This window comes from Excalfactoria chinensis, chromosome 1 (genome assembly GCF_039878825.1).
Source record: "Excalfactoria chinensis isolate bCotChi1 chromosome 1, bCotChi1.hap2, whole genome shotgun sequence".
Classification (NCBI taxonomy): Eukaryota; Metazoa; Chordata; class Aves; order Galliformes; family Phasianidae; genus Excalfactoria; species Excalfactoria chinensis.
This window is the reverse complement of record NC_092825.1, coordinates 120,132,642-120,150,461: the sequence shown is the minus strand read 5'-3', so window position 1 is coordinate 120,150,461 and position 17,820 is coordinate 120,132,642. Positions and strand designations below refer to the sequence as shown.

Here is a 17,820-nt window from a genome sequence, read left to right as displayed (position 1 = left end):
TTATTTTATTTTATTTTATTTTATTTTATTTTATTTTATTTTTAATTTATAATGAATTGGCAACATTTCAATTAAAAAACAAACAAACAAACAAACAAACAAAAAACAACCTTCTTACACAATTGAAAAAAAAAAAAAAAGAGCAAATGTGATACAGTGATAAATTTAAACTATTACCAAGATGACAAAAAGCAAGTAAGTTTTTGTTTATGGTGAAGACAGTTGACCAGAAAATGAAGATGTAACTCAGTCTAGTTTCCAGAAAACATTAAGAAGTATTCAGTATGAATGTAACACAGTCAAACTAACCACCATCAGGAATGTTCTGTTTTAAGGTTCAAGCATGTATGATTTAACAGTATGTTTAATTAGCAATGAAATATTCCTGGACATTTAATAAGCATATCCTCTAAATCTTTCAATATACGTCTTGTGATGAAAAAAAGATTCACTTACCTAATACCCCCAGCCTGTAATTGAGGGTGACAACAATGACATTTCCATAACTTGCGAGAATGCTCCCATCAATCATGTTGCCAGTACCCTCCATGTAAGATCCGCCATGGATGTAGACCATAACAGGTTTCTTGCTGTTCTGATCATGAATGTCTGAAAAAATTCAAGTAACGAAAACATAATAAAGTAATAAAAAAATAATGAAATGTGGCATTAGTATTTTATAAAATTGATAAAATTATTCTTAGTTCTTTCTCTTTTTTTCCATACAATCATCACCACTTTAATCAGCTATTTTAGACATTTCAGGGTCAATCTACAAGCCCAGTATTTTTACAGCTTTCATATTTCTTTCTCCAAATTACATTTTATATTAAATGTTTTCAGAAGCCCCTTAAAAACTTTTCAATTTACAATTTACAGAAATTGAACTTTTTTTTTTTTTTTTTTTTTTTTTTAATTCCAATTCAGTTCTATTTCAATTTAGAAATATTTGTACATTTAATAAAATTACAATAATGATTCATACTTTCCCATTCGTCAGTGGGACATACTTGTTGAAATTAAATTTCCTATAGTTCAGTAACAGATAGTATCACAAAATAAAATAGTTCTGATAAAAGTAAACAGCAAAATATCCATTTTTTGTTAATAGCCTAAGATGAGAATTTAAATGAATTCATGGCTCAGATTTTCTTTAATGTAAATCATGAAATGTCATTTTTGACAGCTAAGCATTAAGGAATATCCTTATATTTATGGTCATGAATCATATAGGTAATCTCTGTAGACAGAGAAAATTTACTTATAGATTTCATGCAGATAAACAGTTGGGTCTTACTTTCTAATATAAAGTAAATTAAATTGACAGAACTATTTTTATACTTTTGAATGCACTAATCAATACTTTATGTATTTTGTACTATATTCATCTCTAATTATGAAATTGTAAGACCCCTGATCCAACTACCTAAGTTCAGAATTTAAGTTCTCACCAAACTGTGGGAATAATATACCTTAAAAAGCTGAATGATATTCAGCAAGTTGCTGTTAAAATTAACTATGCAATTTTTATAAACAATTCACTCTATCTGCAAGTGGAGTAGGAGCACTTCTTTCAATCATACAATACAAAACACGACAGAAAGTAATGTCTCTGACTATATGGCCAGCATTTTAAAACAAACAAAAGCAACTGAATTCTCTTCTGAGTTATTTTCAACAGTTGTACTGAAGAGTGGAAAAAAAATAAGAGGAGGAAGAAAAAGCTGAGCTAAATGCAGAAAGGAAAGAGAAATGACTTTGAAAGCCTTCCAAGGCTCTCAGTTGCCTCAGATTTGTTAAGATTAACTCTCAGTTACCAAAAATGTGAGCAGCAATGAACCATGCCATATATAATACTTTGTATCTGGCGGACAAATTTGAAAGTATTTCAAGGTAAATTGTGACTGGCCGTATTTCTGTGGGTCTTGCAAATACTGAAAGTTACCATTGGCTGTTATGGCCAACTGTACATCTACATAGCTGTTAGAATTTAAGACTTCTCATAGAATCTGCCTTCTGGTCACAAGGAATATATATATTTTATATGTTGCCTTTTATATGTTGCATCTTGGCAGCAGAACAAAAACTTTTGTGATAAGATTTGTGGAATTTTTGCAACTATTAGAGGGATGCAAACATTAAATAGGTCATATAATGCAATGAAATACACAATAGTAGATATTTCTCTCTTTGCAGCATTCATAGCAAAATAGATGAGAAATGTAGAAATGTTTTTTTTTTTCTTTCTTTTTGTCTTTTTTTTTTTTTTTTTTCCCTGTGAGGGCTTAGCTCTCAGAAAATTAAAGCAATAAGCAATAAATATCAAATGCAATTATTTGTGTTAGAGAATAACCTTTCCTTCCCTCCTCAAAAGGCTTGTGGTGTTATTTACTATATTCTATCCCTTCTTATTGCAAAGTACTTCCTCAGGGTTGAATTTTTCATCTCTGAAATCAATGAGAGATTTCTTCTTTCCCTTCAATTGGAACATGATTAACTTCAACATAAAGGAAATGAGCTTCAAGCATTTTATGTATTTAGTTCTAAACTGTATGTCTTTCTTTGGATCCTAAGCTGGATACTAATACTTTATAACTTTTGAAGAAATCTCAAAGAATTTTTTGTTCACAGTCAAATATCTAACAGTTTTAAGAGCAATTTTGTTTTGCTATTTATCTTTTGTTTTGCTATTTATCTTTTGTTTAAAAATTGACCATAGAATTTGTTATAGCAAATGATGATGCTGTCTTTTTGAAAAAGCATTTGTAGAGACACATTTATAAACAGAAATAGAACAAAATTCAGACAATAATAGAGGAATTCTGTAGAGCATTTTTGTGCTACAAGAAATAGTTTAATTCAGAAATGAAGGTTGTACAGTAGGGGACAACCACTGTGAATTGAAGACCAGAGATTTTTACTGTGGTATCTCATACATGTAGCTAAAATTGAGCTGAACACTCATGAAAAAAGGAAATTAAAAAGTAACGTCAACACTGTATGCATGATTTTAAGGGCAACAAAGGGGGCAAATTTTCAAATGCTCTTGAACTTCAGACTGAAGAAAGCTATAAAGGCACTTTGGAATGGACAAGAAAGAGAGAAAGAGACAAATTGCTGCAAAAACATAACAACAGACTTTCCAAGGTGGTTATCTGCTTGTTAAATTTTAAAATATTTTTCTTAATTTGGTAAGTACAAAAAGTATACTAAAACGCCAGTGTAACATAAATGAAAAGGATGGTGAGAATAGAGGAAGATTTCATGACTTCTTTCTGTCTCAGGGCATCTTGCCTTTTCTCTGCCAAGGCAAGAAAAAAAGTATTTGCTTGTAAAACATATTTGGGGTACTTCACTGTGAACTTTTAACATTTCCTTTCATATCCAATCCAACCCAACTCAGAAAGAAGTCAATGAAAAAGATTGTCATTGTTTTCAGTGGGAATGTGGTCATAGTCAGAATGAATGTATCTCAGAGGCTAGCTAATTACAGGAAAAAAACAAAAACAACAATAAAGGAACATCAATAGCTTCTTTTACTTTTATATCCTAGAAATAAACTGCATCCAGTGAGAAAAATAAATGAATTAAAATACCAAAGATGAAGGGCAATTCAACTACATTCAATGTACAGCAATGCACTGGTGGAACAGTGGAAATGAAATAGAGTTTTATTCATGAAATTCAAACAGGTGAATTTACAAAATATGTAACAGGAGGAAGAGCACATGCATGTTTTTAAATTCAATTTTTTCACCAAATAAAGTATACGTGGGAGGAAATATGTGTTTTTCAATAGTATTATTGTTACTCACTTCACACATTTAGGAATAAAGTTTACACTTATGTTACAGGGGAATTTCAGTCATCTAAATGTTAATTTCGATTTTAAGATGAAAAACAATGGATGTTATCTCTAAAGAAGAAAATAAAAAAGCACACAGAGGTGTGTTTCTGCAAATAAGGGACTAAAAATCATGTTGAAATAACAGTAATAACAATAACAATAATAATCAATATTATTATAATAAAAATGTAAAAGTTCATGTTCATGCATCAGGGTTGAGCTTTGAAAAAACAAAAAATACCTTCATCTTCACCACGATCATTACTGGTTATATCATCTGCGCTTTTCTTTGTGTTGGCTCCTGGGATCATAGTGAGGAGGAGAATAAAGGGAAAAAAGAGAATTCAAAAACAGCAGGTTCTCAAAAATAAAAATAAAAAAACAACTAGTACAAAACCAGAAAAAAAATGTAACAAAATATCAAAATCTGTTACATTTGAATTTGAAAATCAAAAAGAAAAAAAAGATGCAAACTGCACATAAACATAAAATGTCAAGAAGAACAAATTGAAAATATTTGAAAAAAAAGTATCAGTCTGTGACAATGCAGTTACTTCAGTTAAAAGTGATTGCTGTAAAAAAAAAAAGCAAAATTAATGTGCAATTAAAAAAGAATATAAACCAAAAAAAGTATATTAAAAACTTCACAAAAGTATGGTTTCTACATAAGAAATGAAACTGATTTCATTATGATCTGTTGCCTTGAAGAAGTAAAGTAATGGCTTCAGTCACTATCTTCAATTACTTCATGTTTTATTCATTCTTATGAGGATTTATTAGGAATTAACCTAAGTTTTAAATGAAACCAATAGAAATAAAATTATCATTAAATCTTACACAGTTGGAAAGGACCAAGAAAAAAAAACATAATAGACTTCCAAGAAATTTAGTTTTTCTTCTCATGTGAGCAAAAAGATATTCAAAAGAGATAACAGAAATCAAAGGAGAAACACAAAATTGAGTCAAATCTCAGACAAAATTTTTTTCCTACAGTAGCCCTTGTTTGTATTATGCTACTCAAAATCATTAGAAATACATAGAAATTAATGGAAAACAGGTACTTACCACAAGATAGAATTTGCACATATTATTTTTTAAAAAAAATGTAAATAATAAATTTTAATCTGTATTTATTATACTTTCACAATGTACTGCTGAGGCACATAGACACCTATTCTACAGCACACATACATAAATCCACACATACTGTAGTCTGTGTTTATGGAAGGAAGATGAAATAAGCCTAACAGCTTTCCTCACCCCAATCCTTGGTCAATTTATCTGTTTTCTGATTAAGAAATGAAGCTAAGCTTTCCATACTATGTCTCATTCTGCTCTGCCAACAAGTGTTCCTCCTTAATGTAAAAAGTTATGCAATATAGAGTGAAATATGAACCAGAAGATCTGTTTCTACCTTCGATCAGAAATCAAATATGGCTGCTAGGCAAACAAAGTGGTCTAAGTCAACATTCTAACAATGTTTTATTTATATTTTTTTTTTAATTATCTTTTTTAGGGTCTAAATTTTCAAGCCGGACTGAAAAGCAAAAATAAACTTGATTAACATCAAGTTTGCGCACTGTAAAAATATGGCACATATACATCAATGCTACGAGATGATATTTAATCTATGAACTTTAGATTTCTATATAGTGGTAGATCATTTGACACTCTCCCTTTGCTATGTAAGCTAAAGTGGATGTTTTACTGATTTGGCTGAACACAGGACAGACAGCCTTCTGTATGCCTATTAATGATTCTTAGCATTTTAACTTAAATTTTATTGCTAAATATCTCCAGGTATTCCAATATAAAATTTTCAAGTATTTTTTAGGAATTATTTTCTTAGAATGAGCAGAATTTATTTTATTTTGATTTCATCCGTAAAGTTAATAAAGTTGAACCAAAAATTTAGTTTATTCCAGTATCACAATCATCTTAGCTGGGGAGATAGGTGGGGAACTTTATATTTAGTGAAGATTATTATTTTAATTCTTCCTTTTGTTCTTCAATTTAAAATGAGAGTCAGTTAAATACAAGAGCTGGGCCGAAGCCAACGGGATGAGGTTTAACAAGACCAAATTCCGGGTCCTGCACTTTGGCCACAACAACCCCAGGCAATGCTATAGGCTTGGGACAGAGTGGCTGGAGGACTGTGTTGAGGAAATGAACCTGGGAGTACTGATTGATGCACGGCTGAACATGAACCAACAGTGTGCCTGGGTGGCCAAGAAGGCCAATGGCATCCTGGCTTGCATCAAAAACAGTGTTACTAGCAGGAACAGGGAGGTAATTGTCCCCCCGTACTCGGCATTGGTGCGGCCGCACCTTGAGTACTGTGTTCAGTTTTGGGCCCCTCACTGCAAGAAAGACATTGAGGCCCTGGAACGTGTTCAGAGGAGGGCTACGAAGCTGGTGAGGGGTCTGGAGCACAGGCCTTATGAGGAGCGGCTGAAGGAACTGGGATTGTTCAGCCTGGAGAAGAGGAGGCTCAGGGGAGACCTTATAGCTCTCTATAACTTCCTGAAGGGAGGTTGTGGTGAGCTGGGGGTTGGCCTCTTCTCTCGTGTATACAGTGATAGAACTAGAGGGAATGGTTTCAAGCTGCGACAGGGGAGGTTCAGGCTGGACATTAGGAAGTATTTCTTCTCGGAAAGGGTAGTCAGGCATTGGAATGCACTGCCCAGGAAGGTGGTAGAGTCACCGACCATGGGAGTGTTCAAGAAACGTTTGGATGTTGCGTTGAGGAATATGGTTTAGCTGGGAAGTATTGTTAATGGTTGGACTAGATGATCTTCTAGGTCTTTTCCAACCTGAAAAATTCTGTGATTCTGTGATAAATATGTGTGTTCAATTATATTTTCTCAGTGTATAATTAACTAGGTGAAATATTCTGTCAATGAAATATAAATGTTCTTTAATCTATCACCGTCTTTGATAAATCCCAGATGTAGGCTCCAAATTTCAGTCATCACCCAGGTCTTGAATTCTTTTATTATTTTTCTTTTTTACTTTTAGTTATAGCCCAAATTAAATTAATCCTTGGAGAATTTTGAATCATATAAAAAAAAAATAAAAAGAAAAAGAAATTCTTTTTAATAGACCACTAGACACAATACTACAAGAACTTAACACATGCAATGTTGATGTCCCCCAGTTGTTTCAGTGAGATAGTTTGATGAAAGAGAGTATAATAGTCATACGTCAAACATAAAATTAAAAACTGACAAAACCAACATCTCCCCGTATATATAGTGCTGGTAGACAAAAACTGTATGTTGTTATTAAGACAGTTATAAATCTTTGTGATTCTGTGATTATTTGCAATATTTGGAACATTTATTTATTTATTCATTTTTAATTTCTGTGTTTTGAAGCAGTTATCAGGGATTTAACATCTTTTGGAACAGCTTAATATAATACTGAAATGTATTTAAGTACAGAATATTAAGTGGTATGTTGTTCCTCTTACCTATTTTGTAAAACACCTTCATTTTTCTGTTAGTAACTGAAATATATTTTTAAAAATAAGTTCTTGTCCAGGATGTTGGGTGTGAGGATTATTTTAATTCTTTTTGAGATCTTATTAAATGAGTTACATCTGTATGTTCTAAAAACAGGCTTTTGTGTTACCACCACATCGTATTTTGTGAGCACTAGCCAGTACTCACATACTAGCCACATCAGTATGGATCTTCTTGAAGAGAATAAAAGAGTTATTGTTGGAATTATTTCAAAATTAGCAAAAACACATAAGATACTTAGAAACAGTTTTGAAAAATTATATTGACCTTCTGGAAATATAAGCTTGAAGAACTTTACTCTCATACATGTAAGAAAGATTTAGAATTTTCCAAGTAAGTTTTCTCATTCTTGTTTAAAATATCGAATAATTTATCTTGAAGTTTCTGTAAGAAGTTGTTAACCCCTGTTATAAGAGGGAAAAAAAAGAAAAAGAATAACCAATGAAATAAATGAATAAGACTTGCTACTCATGGTTAGTGTAAAATTGCTCTTGTGTCCTCAATCAAAAGAGACAGAATGGGAATGCGACACAGATTCTCCCAGGATGAAAAGTCAGTACACCAAGATGAACTGTATTTAGTACTTGCCACACAGACCAGAAAGCCCTCCTCCTCGAGACTTCACTTGAGGGGTGGTGCTGTGTTAGCATTTTTTCCCCATATAAATATATATATCACTGCATCAATTTTAGCCTCTGGATTACCGCACAGTAAATGAACATTATGACTTATATGTAAGATTGGATCTTCTGCAGATTAACAACTATTTATCTGTTTGTATGAATATTTCCCACTTACTAGTGATGATTGAGTGCAATAAGGACTATGTTTCAAAAGTTTCTCTGTTCAGATATGGAGATACTGAAGTGATACCTAGATACACCCACAGAAGATTATATTTGTATGAAAGTGGCATATTAAAATACTGAGTGATCTTTTGTCATTTATCCTACAGTTTCATTTTTTTTTTTTTTTTTTCTGAGTGAATCTAAAAGGCATGGCATAATTCCTCACTGAAGTGTGGCAAATATATTTTTTAAGGAAATTTGGTAGGTCACTTTCTTATGTTTGTTTGTTTGTTTGTTGTTTGGGGGGGGGGAAACGACTTTTTTGATGTTACAGGCATATATTTTTACAAATCTGAGCCACTTCCAAAGTACTGTCTAGCAGCAACTGTGCAGCGTTTCATTTCGGTCACTTTATTTCTCCTTAAAAAGCTTTTTATGGAATGTACTTTGAAGCTTTAATTCAGAAACAGTCTCTCTTTTAAAGTATATCATTCTGAAATTCTGTGCTAATTGACCTTAAAAAATTACTTAATTTCACTTATCAATGAATGAAAGTTAATCCTGTGTTATCAGATTAATTATGGATGCTACATATATCTCTACTGAAAATGAAGAAGTCACACTACTAATTCAGACAGAAGTTCTTTGTCTCACAATTTCTTTTATTGTGAATAAGAATCTAATTCAGAAGCATATATTCTGGTGCCTTAGATTTTCCTAAATGTATTTGCAATTTGTGCTAAATCTTTCTCCTCTCAGGTATATATCACAAGTGTGGAATGCATTCACAGTCCTATGCATGCAGTTTATCAGTGCTTGCATTTCAAATACCCATTCTGAAGACTAGTGACGGAAGAAAAATAGCTACAGCATTAGTTGAAGTCTTTTTTTTATTTTATTTTTTTTTCTTTGCATTTTAAATGTAATTGTTCCACCTATCAAATGGTAACCTTTCGACACCATGTAATTTTGGGAAATAAATCAGTTTTCAAAAATCACAAAGCACATTATGAATAATACTAGTAAGAATAATACTAATTGAACCTTCTAATTTCACTCAGAACATACCCAATCTTCTGGAAAGCCCCAGCTCAGTCTAGATGAATACAGGACTTAATTGTCATTCTTTCAGTGATATGTGATATGTCTTATTTACGCAGCTCTTTCAACAGATTTCTAAAGCCCTTGGTTTCCATCCCAGGAGAGCTATCACAGTTTTACAGTCAGCTCAAGTCAACAGTTCATTACTGTCTCAAGGGGGCAATAAGAAATCAGAACTGTATTTTCTGCATTTCTCCTAAGACTGCTTTTTCGCCTTTATCTTGATTTTCACTTTGTGTACAAGACTTAAGCTCTTGGCTTGCAGCTATGGCCAAAACTCTTCAGCTACCATTGTAAGCATACCAAGAAGCTTTCACTTGGCAGCTGAAAAAAGATCAGAAGAGGAATGTAGACATTTAAAATAAAAGTGGAGAAAGAAGATTATTGAGAATTACAGCTTGTCAAACCATTTTAGAATCTGTATGTGGATCACATATCCCAGGAGAGATCTCGAAGAAAGGCACCCAGCTCTTAATGTAGCCCTATTTTAAAGGCTGTTGATTTTATTTGAAGAGATATATGCATACTACTTAGATTTGAATGTCATTTAATTTTGATCTATTTACTGAATACTGGCAATGTGTATGAGCATTTATAAATGTATGTGTATATTTGAAAAGTATGTATGTATACATACATTAAAAAACTGTAGTTAGCAGAATTCCAGAAGGAACAAAGGTTTATTCTATGGCCCTCCAGGGTGCTACAGTGAAATGAAAATCTATTTATCTCTAATGTTAAAATTTAAAGTGTTGCACTAATTCTCAACAATCATAGCAACTAGGAAATTTTATTTTCTGAGAGCAGAATATACTGATATATACATACATATACTATGGAACTCCCACATTCTAGTATAACAAAAAATATAAATAAATAATACTGAATTTGTGCTCCTTTACAGAACTTTCTTAATGGCTCCAGCTGCAGTAAAATCACTAGAATTTCAGACCTCAGCAAGTGTGTAGCTGCAGCTATACAGACAAGAAATGATTATTTTCAAGAAAAAGAGAATTAAATAACAATTTTGTGTTGCGTTTAAAATTGAATAGACAGAAAGAAATTGTAGCAAAACTCCTTACAGCTTTGCTTTTCATGCATTAGTGAAGATTACAAAAAAAAAAAAAAAAAAGTAAGAAAAAAAAAAGAAAATGCTGTTTCACAGGCTTCTTTCAAATGTAATTTTAGAGAACAAATAGCAAAACTCCATAGAGACATAGAGACTTCTACAGAAAAGGACAAAATTTCACAGATTGCAAAAGGTTTGCAAAAAATATGAAATTCTAATAAACTCAGCTTTGTACATTACGTACAGTTTTCAACATCATGATTACATGTGCCTTTGTTTCAGACAGATTGTTTGCATCTTTCTGCGCTTTGACTGTATGGTATAGAGAATGAAAGCAGGATGAATGAAAGTCATAATATTTAACAAATTACAGTACTCTCTGTATTGTTCCTCATAAAGAAAGACAGAAATAATGATTCCTCTGTGTCCCAAATTATGTGTTTCCCACAAGCCATTTCCTTGGGCAAAAATAAGTGCATTAAATTAGGCCATAACTAAGACTGACATGCTTTACTGTGGTTGTATCTTCCAACAAGTTAATGCAGGGCAGTGGAATATGCTAATTGTCACTAAGAGCAATTATGCCATTCCAAAATGTTCCACAAAAGGAGGTGAGCACTTTTGAAAAGTAGGAATGTTGCATAAAAAATTATTTATATATTCAATGATAGTAACCAATTCTGACTGATTGGTACGGTAGTTGTTTTTCTTACAAGTTTATTCCACACCAGTGAGTTAAATTGGATACCTCTCACTGAAAAAAAAAATGCTATATTTATGCAGATTCCAGTATAGAGAAATCTTCAAGCTATCAGTACAAATGAAATGGGGTCCTGATCACTGTTTTGGACCAAAATGAACTTAATAAATAAATACAGTTATCATTTAAGAATTGGTTGCTACAAAAAGTTCTCTCTTGCCTGCACTCTGACATTACTGTTCTGCATTCATCTTAGCAGCTGATTCCTATTTACACTTATTCCATATAAATTGCAAATTTTTTCATCTGTCAAAGTTTCCAGAGTTTCTGATGTAAATTTCATGTTAGGGAAGTGAGTCATTACTTTTAAGATTACTAAAAATATGCATATAATATAGTTTAAAACTGGCATTTATTTTTGATATTTATTATACTTACTAAAAGAAACACTACAGAAAGCTACTTGTTATTCTGAAAATATTTGCATTTATTTAAATTGTATTTATTCATTCTGAAAAACATGATGAAACTAATCAGTTTCATCTTTCATTCAGTGCTAATAAATTTCTATGCCTAGTTCTTTTCCATCAGATTTTCATGAATAATTCATTATGGCATATAAAGAAGCACTTAAAATTTGTAAGAGATTTATTTTAATCCACAGTAATTAAAAATGCTTTGAATAAAAAATACTGAAAATAACCTTTTAAAAAACTATCTAGTAAATCACATTTAAAGGTTATTGCTTTTTCCGATAATTATTAATATAGAATTATCTTTTATTTTGGAAAATTAATAACTGGCATAGAAATGAGTTAGCTACATACATTCCATAATATGTATTTTATGGATCTTTATGCTCATTTGTTACACAATTACATCACATCTAGAACTTAAAGTCTTCTAAATACAGTACATTGCTTTGACAAAACTGTCTGTAATGGCTGAGAAGAAAGAAGGCTTTGTGCTGCCTGCTTATCCCTTCAGTGACCTCCAACAGATAAGGGGAGTGTTTCTTGCGCTTCCACTGCAGCACTGACTGAGGTCTGGACTGAGCCTGCCGTGCTTACTGACTGAATAATGAAGCACCTATTAAAAACATAAATGTACCATGTAGTTATTTAAATTAATTCAGACAGAAGCACAACTTTTTTTTTTTTTTTTTTTTTTTTTTTTTTTTTCCCTGTTCAAGCATAAGGAGGTATAGTTTGTATGAAAGTGTGACAGCGACCTCAAACAGCTTACATTTCTCTGCTAAATTGGTGCACCTGATGAGGTGTGAATGTAAAAATGTTGCATGCAATATTGCTGTGTTACAGAGCAGCATTTGCTCTCACCTATCTCACCTCTCTCTCCAGTGAAGCCATTTTGCAGTTCAGAATAGATACCTACATGCTAGTTTCTTGAATCACAAAACCTAAAATCTAACAATCAATTCAATTTATTAAAATCATTCAATATGCACCCTTTCTTTTTCTGTTAATGTGCTGGCTTTAAGCTGCCAAAATTCTTAAGAACATGCACAGTTTTCAGCATATGAGCAGTTCTACTGACTCAAAATAATACCATTATGGATTGTGATTAAACTGGCTTCAGTCCTGTCTGAAGACCAAGAACATAAAGTTAGCCTGTACTAAAGATCACAAGCGAGAAAGTCCCTGTAGAATATATAAATCTCACTGAAAATTGTGTCCAGAAGTATATGCAATATACCACAGTGGCAAGTGAGCAGGCGTAAAATGTGGATAGAATGTAATTAGCTGTAGAGGTGCAAAATGTAGTTAGTTTGATGATTATACTACAGTCCATTTCCAAGAATGCACAGCACCTCTAAATTTGAAGGCACAAATTAACATTTGCTATTAATCAAACTTCCCAAGGTTAGAAGAAACTACATTCTAGCTAATGTAGGTAACTAGACTCTGCAGAAATAATTCAGTCATGCTGGAATAAGATAATATCATTTATAGGTTAAAAACCTCGAGATAAAAAGGTACTCTTTTGTCCCATATAAATTAAATGTGAATGGATGTGTTATAAAAATTGATTTAGAAACCAGTTTTATTAACCGAAAGTAAATATTACACTCTCTCTGTACACAACTGAACTCTAGTTACATACTCTTGCATTTAACAACTGCTGGTGGTGAACTGTAAACTCTCCTTTTGGGTATAGACACCACCAGAAGCTATGAGATGAATAATCAGGTCTTAAGAAAATCTATCTAGATGAAGCAATTCTAATTCTTCAGTTTGAGCACAAGCTCAGTTTGCAGCTACCCCTGGAGAGTTCAGGAAATAATTGTGTTTGTTATTTCACAGGATCCTATGAGGATGGAATTTTATTCCATTGTTATATATGACAGAGAGTTTTGACACCATATTCACTTCTAATTTTGATGTGTACTAGATCTCAAACATCTTAGGTTTTATTCTGGGAATCATGTATATGTTAGTTACAAGAAAGCAGAAAGTATGTATAAGATATCCAAAGGAGATATATGCTAAACTATATTTAGTATTCTTTTTAAAGTACATAATGTGGTGCCTCATGTACTACCTCAGGTTTCTATGATGTCTGCATCTAAACAAAATAATGAATTAAATCCTGTTGGAATTATCACAGTCAAACCAACTAAACAACTATGCTATCAAATTATTAAAATGTTAATAAAGGAGGAGTAAATCAAAATTAAGATGATACAGAATATATTCTCAAAAATTCTTGGGGAGCTATGTCTAAAGTGGATATCATTTAGAGTTTTTGATCTTGAAATACAAATATTTAATTATTCTAATACCTTTCAAAAATACTACATATGCAGAAAAGATTTCCACTAGAGTTGAATGCTTGATGAAAATAGGTGTGAAAAATTGGAAAGGAAAACATTTAAACAGTTTATTCATTGTTACTCAGTACTGAAAACAACTTTGCCATAATAAAATTATTGTCCTTCTAGAGGTGTGAGAAAATATGAAGGGAAACAATGTCTGTCAGAAATTTGAAATAAAATATATAGAAACAACACATTTAAAGAAGAAAGCTTTGCATTGTATTTTATTTATATATTTTTTTTCTTTCTACAGAAGTTGAAAGCCTCTTCAAGAATTTGATCTTCAAGATTTGGCCACTTATAAAAAGTGCAATTTTATCTAAGTATCATGAGATTGTATCAGAGCGTAGCAAGGAGTAGATGCCTTCCTAGTGTTACTAACATTCTACAAAATGAGAAGAACTAGACATAAATTAACAATTCCAGAAATAGAACTAAAATGCCTTTAACATCCATGTTATTGTTTGTGAAGTTTGTGGCATGCAAAGTTACTACATACAGCATTACTGAGGGTTAAGCAGTTGTAGGATTTCAAGCATAAATTTGTCATAGGATTTTTACTTTCGTTATATTAACAACAATTTTAAAACATACATCAATTAATACTAATTATGGCTTCAAAACACATTGTTTCTGGTAAAACTTTTCTGCTCTTGCTGAAATACAGCGATGTTTTCACAGAAAATTATTAGAGAAGAGGAATGAATACGAAGGAAGTGCTAACAAAAACGGACAGCAAATCATGTTATTTGCATTCTGCCTACTTCAAAGCCTATCTTCTGAATACCTGATAAAGTTACAAGACTTTATCTGTTTGCAAAATTTAAGACTGAAGGATTGTTTTAATTCAGATATGCAAAGTAACTATATTATGCTATCATCAAAGCAGTTGACTAGAATAGCGATATAAGCTTTTAAACTTCAACAGCACAATGTAGATCTCACTAGTATCTAATCAATCTGTTTTCCATAACCTGATAATATCAATTAGCTGGTTTTGATCCATACTAAATTTTTGGGTTATGTAACTGTCCTAAAGGAATAGAATATCCTCTTGTGTACTGACCAAATTTAATAAAAATACATATGTCAATTTAATTTTATACTCTATTATGTTAAATTGCAGAAATAAAGCCTAGTACTTCCAATGCTGTATTTCTTGATTTACTTAAAATTTAGAAAGGAAGCACAGTAGCTTGTATATTATTATTATGTGAAAAATTTTTGAGCCTAAAAGCATAAAAATAAAAAGTCCCGAATGTAATTTTGTATAATTGTATGTAATAATGACAAATTACTTCAAATCTTCCTTATGTTTCTTGTTGCAATGATACAGACTTGGGGAGAGTGTCTGGAAGACTGTGTGGAAGAAAAGGGTCTTAGTGTGTTGATTGACACTTGGATGAACTTGAGGCAGTAGTGTGCCCAGGTAGCCAAAAAGGCCAATGATGTCCTTGCTTGTATCAAAAGCAATGTTGCCAGCGGGAGCAGGAAGGTGATCATCCCCTTGTACTCAGTACAGATGAAGCTGCACCTCAAGTGCTGTTTTCAGTTTTTGGACATCTCACTACAAGAAAGTCATCAAGACCCTTCAGAGAAGGGCAATGAAGCTGGTGAGGAGACTGGAGTGCAAGTCTTATGACGCGTGGCTGAGGGAACTGGGATTCTTTAGTTCGGAGAAGACTCAGGGGAGACCTTGTAACTCTCCACAACTACATGAAAGGAAGCCGTGGAGAGGCAGTGGCTGGCCTCTTCTTCTATGTAACTAGTGATAGGATGAGAGGGAATAGCCTAAAGTTGTGCCAAGGGATAATCAGGTTGGAAGTCAGGAAAAATTTACTCCCTGAAAGTGTGGTCAGGCACTGGAATGGGCTGCCAAGGGAGGTGGCTGAGTCACTGTCCCTGGAGGTATTCAAGAAACCTTTGCATGTTGTATTGAGGGACTTGGTTTAGTGGGACTTGCTATGTTGGTAGCAGCTGGACAGTTGGACTGGATGATCTTGGAGATTTTTTTCCAACATTGCTGTTTCTTTGATTCTATGATTCTTTGGATGAATATAAATGAATAGTTCTTATAAAAAAGAGCATATCAAGCTTCCCTTCTTTTGGTTTCCTTAAGGAGTGTCATTATACATATACTGGTATTTTCTACTGTCTCACATACTTCAGATGATAAGGGAAAAATTAGAACTTAGTACTACTTCTGTATTCAGTTGCAAGAGAGATTTAAATGCTTCTCATCACAATCAGTGTAATTTACAATTTAAAACATACCACCTCTTCAAAGAAAACAAGGATACTGGATTGAAGTTTAAAAGTGTAGAAAGTCACTGACAAAGTGAGTTAGTGAGAGTGTCTAAAGGTAAAACTGGCACAGCAGTTCGAACTATACCTGCCTGTATTTGTTTGTTGCTCTGTCACTCATATCAGTACTAAAATACAAGTACTAAAATAGAAATAAATACACCTAGCACTAAAGACAGCTTACCTTCCACTGACAGCAAAAAAGAACAAGGTATCACACTTCAAAATAGTGAAAGAAAGAAAAACAACTCATCAAATCCCTCTAAGTATTACTTTAGTTTTCTCTTGAAATCAACAAAACCTTTCTAGAAATTAAGTCCGTTGACACAGACTACACTTCATTAGCATGTGTGTACGTATATATATATGCGTGTGTGTGTGTCATAACATTTGCCATGCCCTCCATGCTGCTTTTAACTTGCTTGTACTTTTTAGCAGCACATGAAAATGCTGAGCATTTTCACTTCTTCATGTTTTGCTTTTAGATACCACCACCATATCTCCAGCAAACTGCTATAAAACTGGACATGGAAATTAGAGGAAGAGAAAGAAGGAAAATTCAGTTACTGTTTTCCCGCAGAAATAAGAGTAACTGTGAAAGTCTGAATGGATGAAATATTTTATATGTCAAAATTTTGTATTTGGCGTATTTTCAATGTAAATTCTGTAATAGATTCTCATGCATTCAGAATAATGTTTAAATATAGATTAACAGAAGATTCTCATACTATCACTGACAGGCATGCTTTCATTTTGCACATTTTCTAAAATCTATGACACATTAGTTTTGGAATATGCTTAATTATTTCTACGACAACTGTATGATGGGACATTCTGCAAAAGTTGTTTCTAGAGTTCAGCATTTAATAAAAGCTTTTCTGTCACCCACATTTTAAGTCTGATAATATAATAATATAACTAGTGATCAAAGTGCACTACCATTCTCTGTTCCATATTGCCTTTAACACATTTCATTTTAATATCTGTTCACGGATCTCTACAGGGTATCTCTTTTCCTTTATAATAAATTTCTGTACTGAAAAGCAGCAATTCCAGAAACATCTTCTAAGTTCTGACTCAGACCTCTGTCTTTGAAAATAAGTTATAAATCCATTAATATAAATAGCATGGTACAAAACAGACCATTAAAGTGATTGGTAATTTTCCCTCTCTCAGCAGCAGATTTCCATACCAAGAAAGTGACATTGTCTGATAAGTTCTTTCAGCTCTTCATTTCCTTTTATGTTACTGCATCCTCTAGCGCCATACTTTCTTCACACTGGTCAGCTTCCTAAAGTGATGCAAGTCTTTGCTCCTTCTTTTCACAGTTTTATTTTATGCTTTTTTTTTTTTTTCTTTTTTCCCCCATTTAATTCATTCAATTTCATGGTTAGCTACCTATAATAGGTACTCTACTACCCTAGACTATTAAAATATATCTCATGCTGTTTTCAGTTATTGCCCATCTTTGGCAATTTAGTAGTAATTTAATGTTATTTCAGTTTCTGTAATTTTGTATTTGTTAATTTAACTTTGTTCTTCATTTTTTTTTCTTCTCTGGATATACATTTTAATAAGAAACAATAGGATTATCTTAATTTATCTTATTAAGCTAATTTAAGATATATAAAAGCAAATTAAAGTAAGAAATCAA

The 17,820-nt window shown here is 32.4% G+C and overlaps 1 protein-coding gene across 3 annotated transcripts in view; it reads right to left on the bottom strand.

The window, feature by feature from the left end:
* Window positions 1-17,820, bottom strand: part of NLGN4X (neuroligin 4 X-linked) — a 146,096-nt gene that overhangs the window by 55,953 nt on the left and 72,323 nt on the right. For 2 of the 3 annotated variants that reach the window (XM_072333133.1, XM_072333143.1), the window contains exon 4: window positions 457-609. In XM_072333133.1, coding sequence (XP_072189234.1) covers window positions 457-609 — 153 coding nt within the window. Of the gene's footprint in view, window positions 1-456; window positions 610-4,088; window positions 4,149-17,820 lie in introns of all 3 variants that reach the window. The other variant, XM_072333125.1, reaches the window with a different exon arrangement.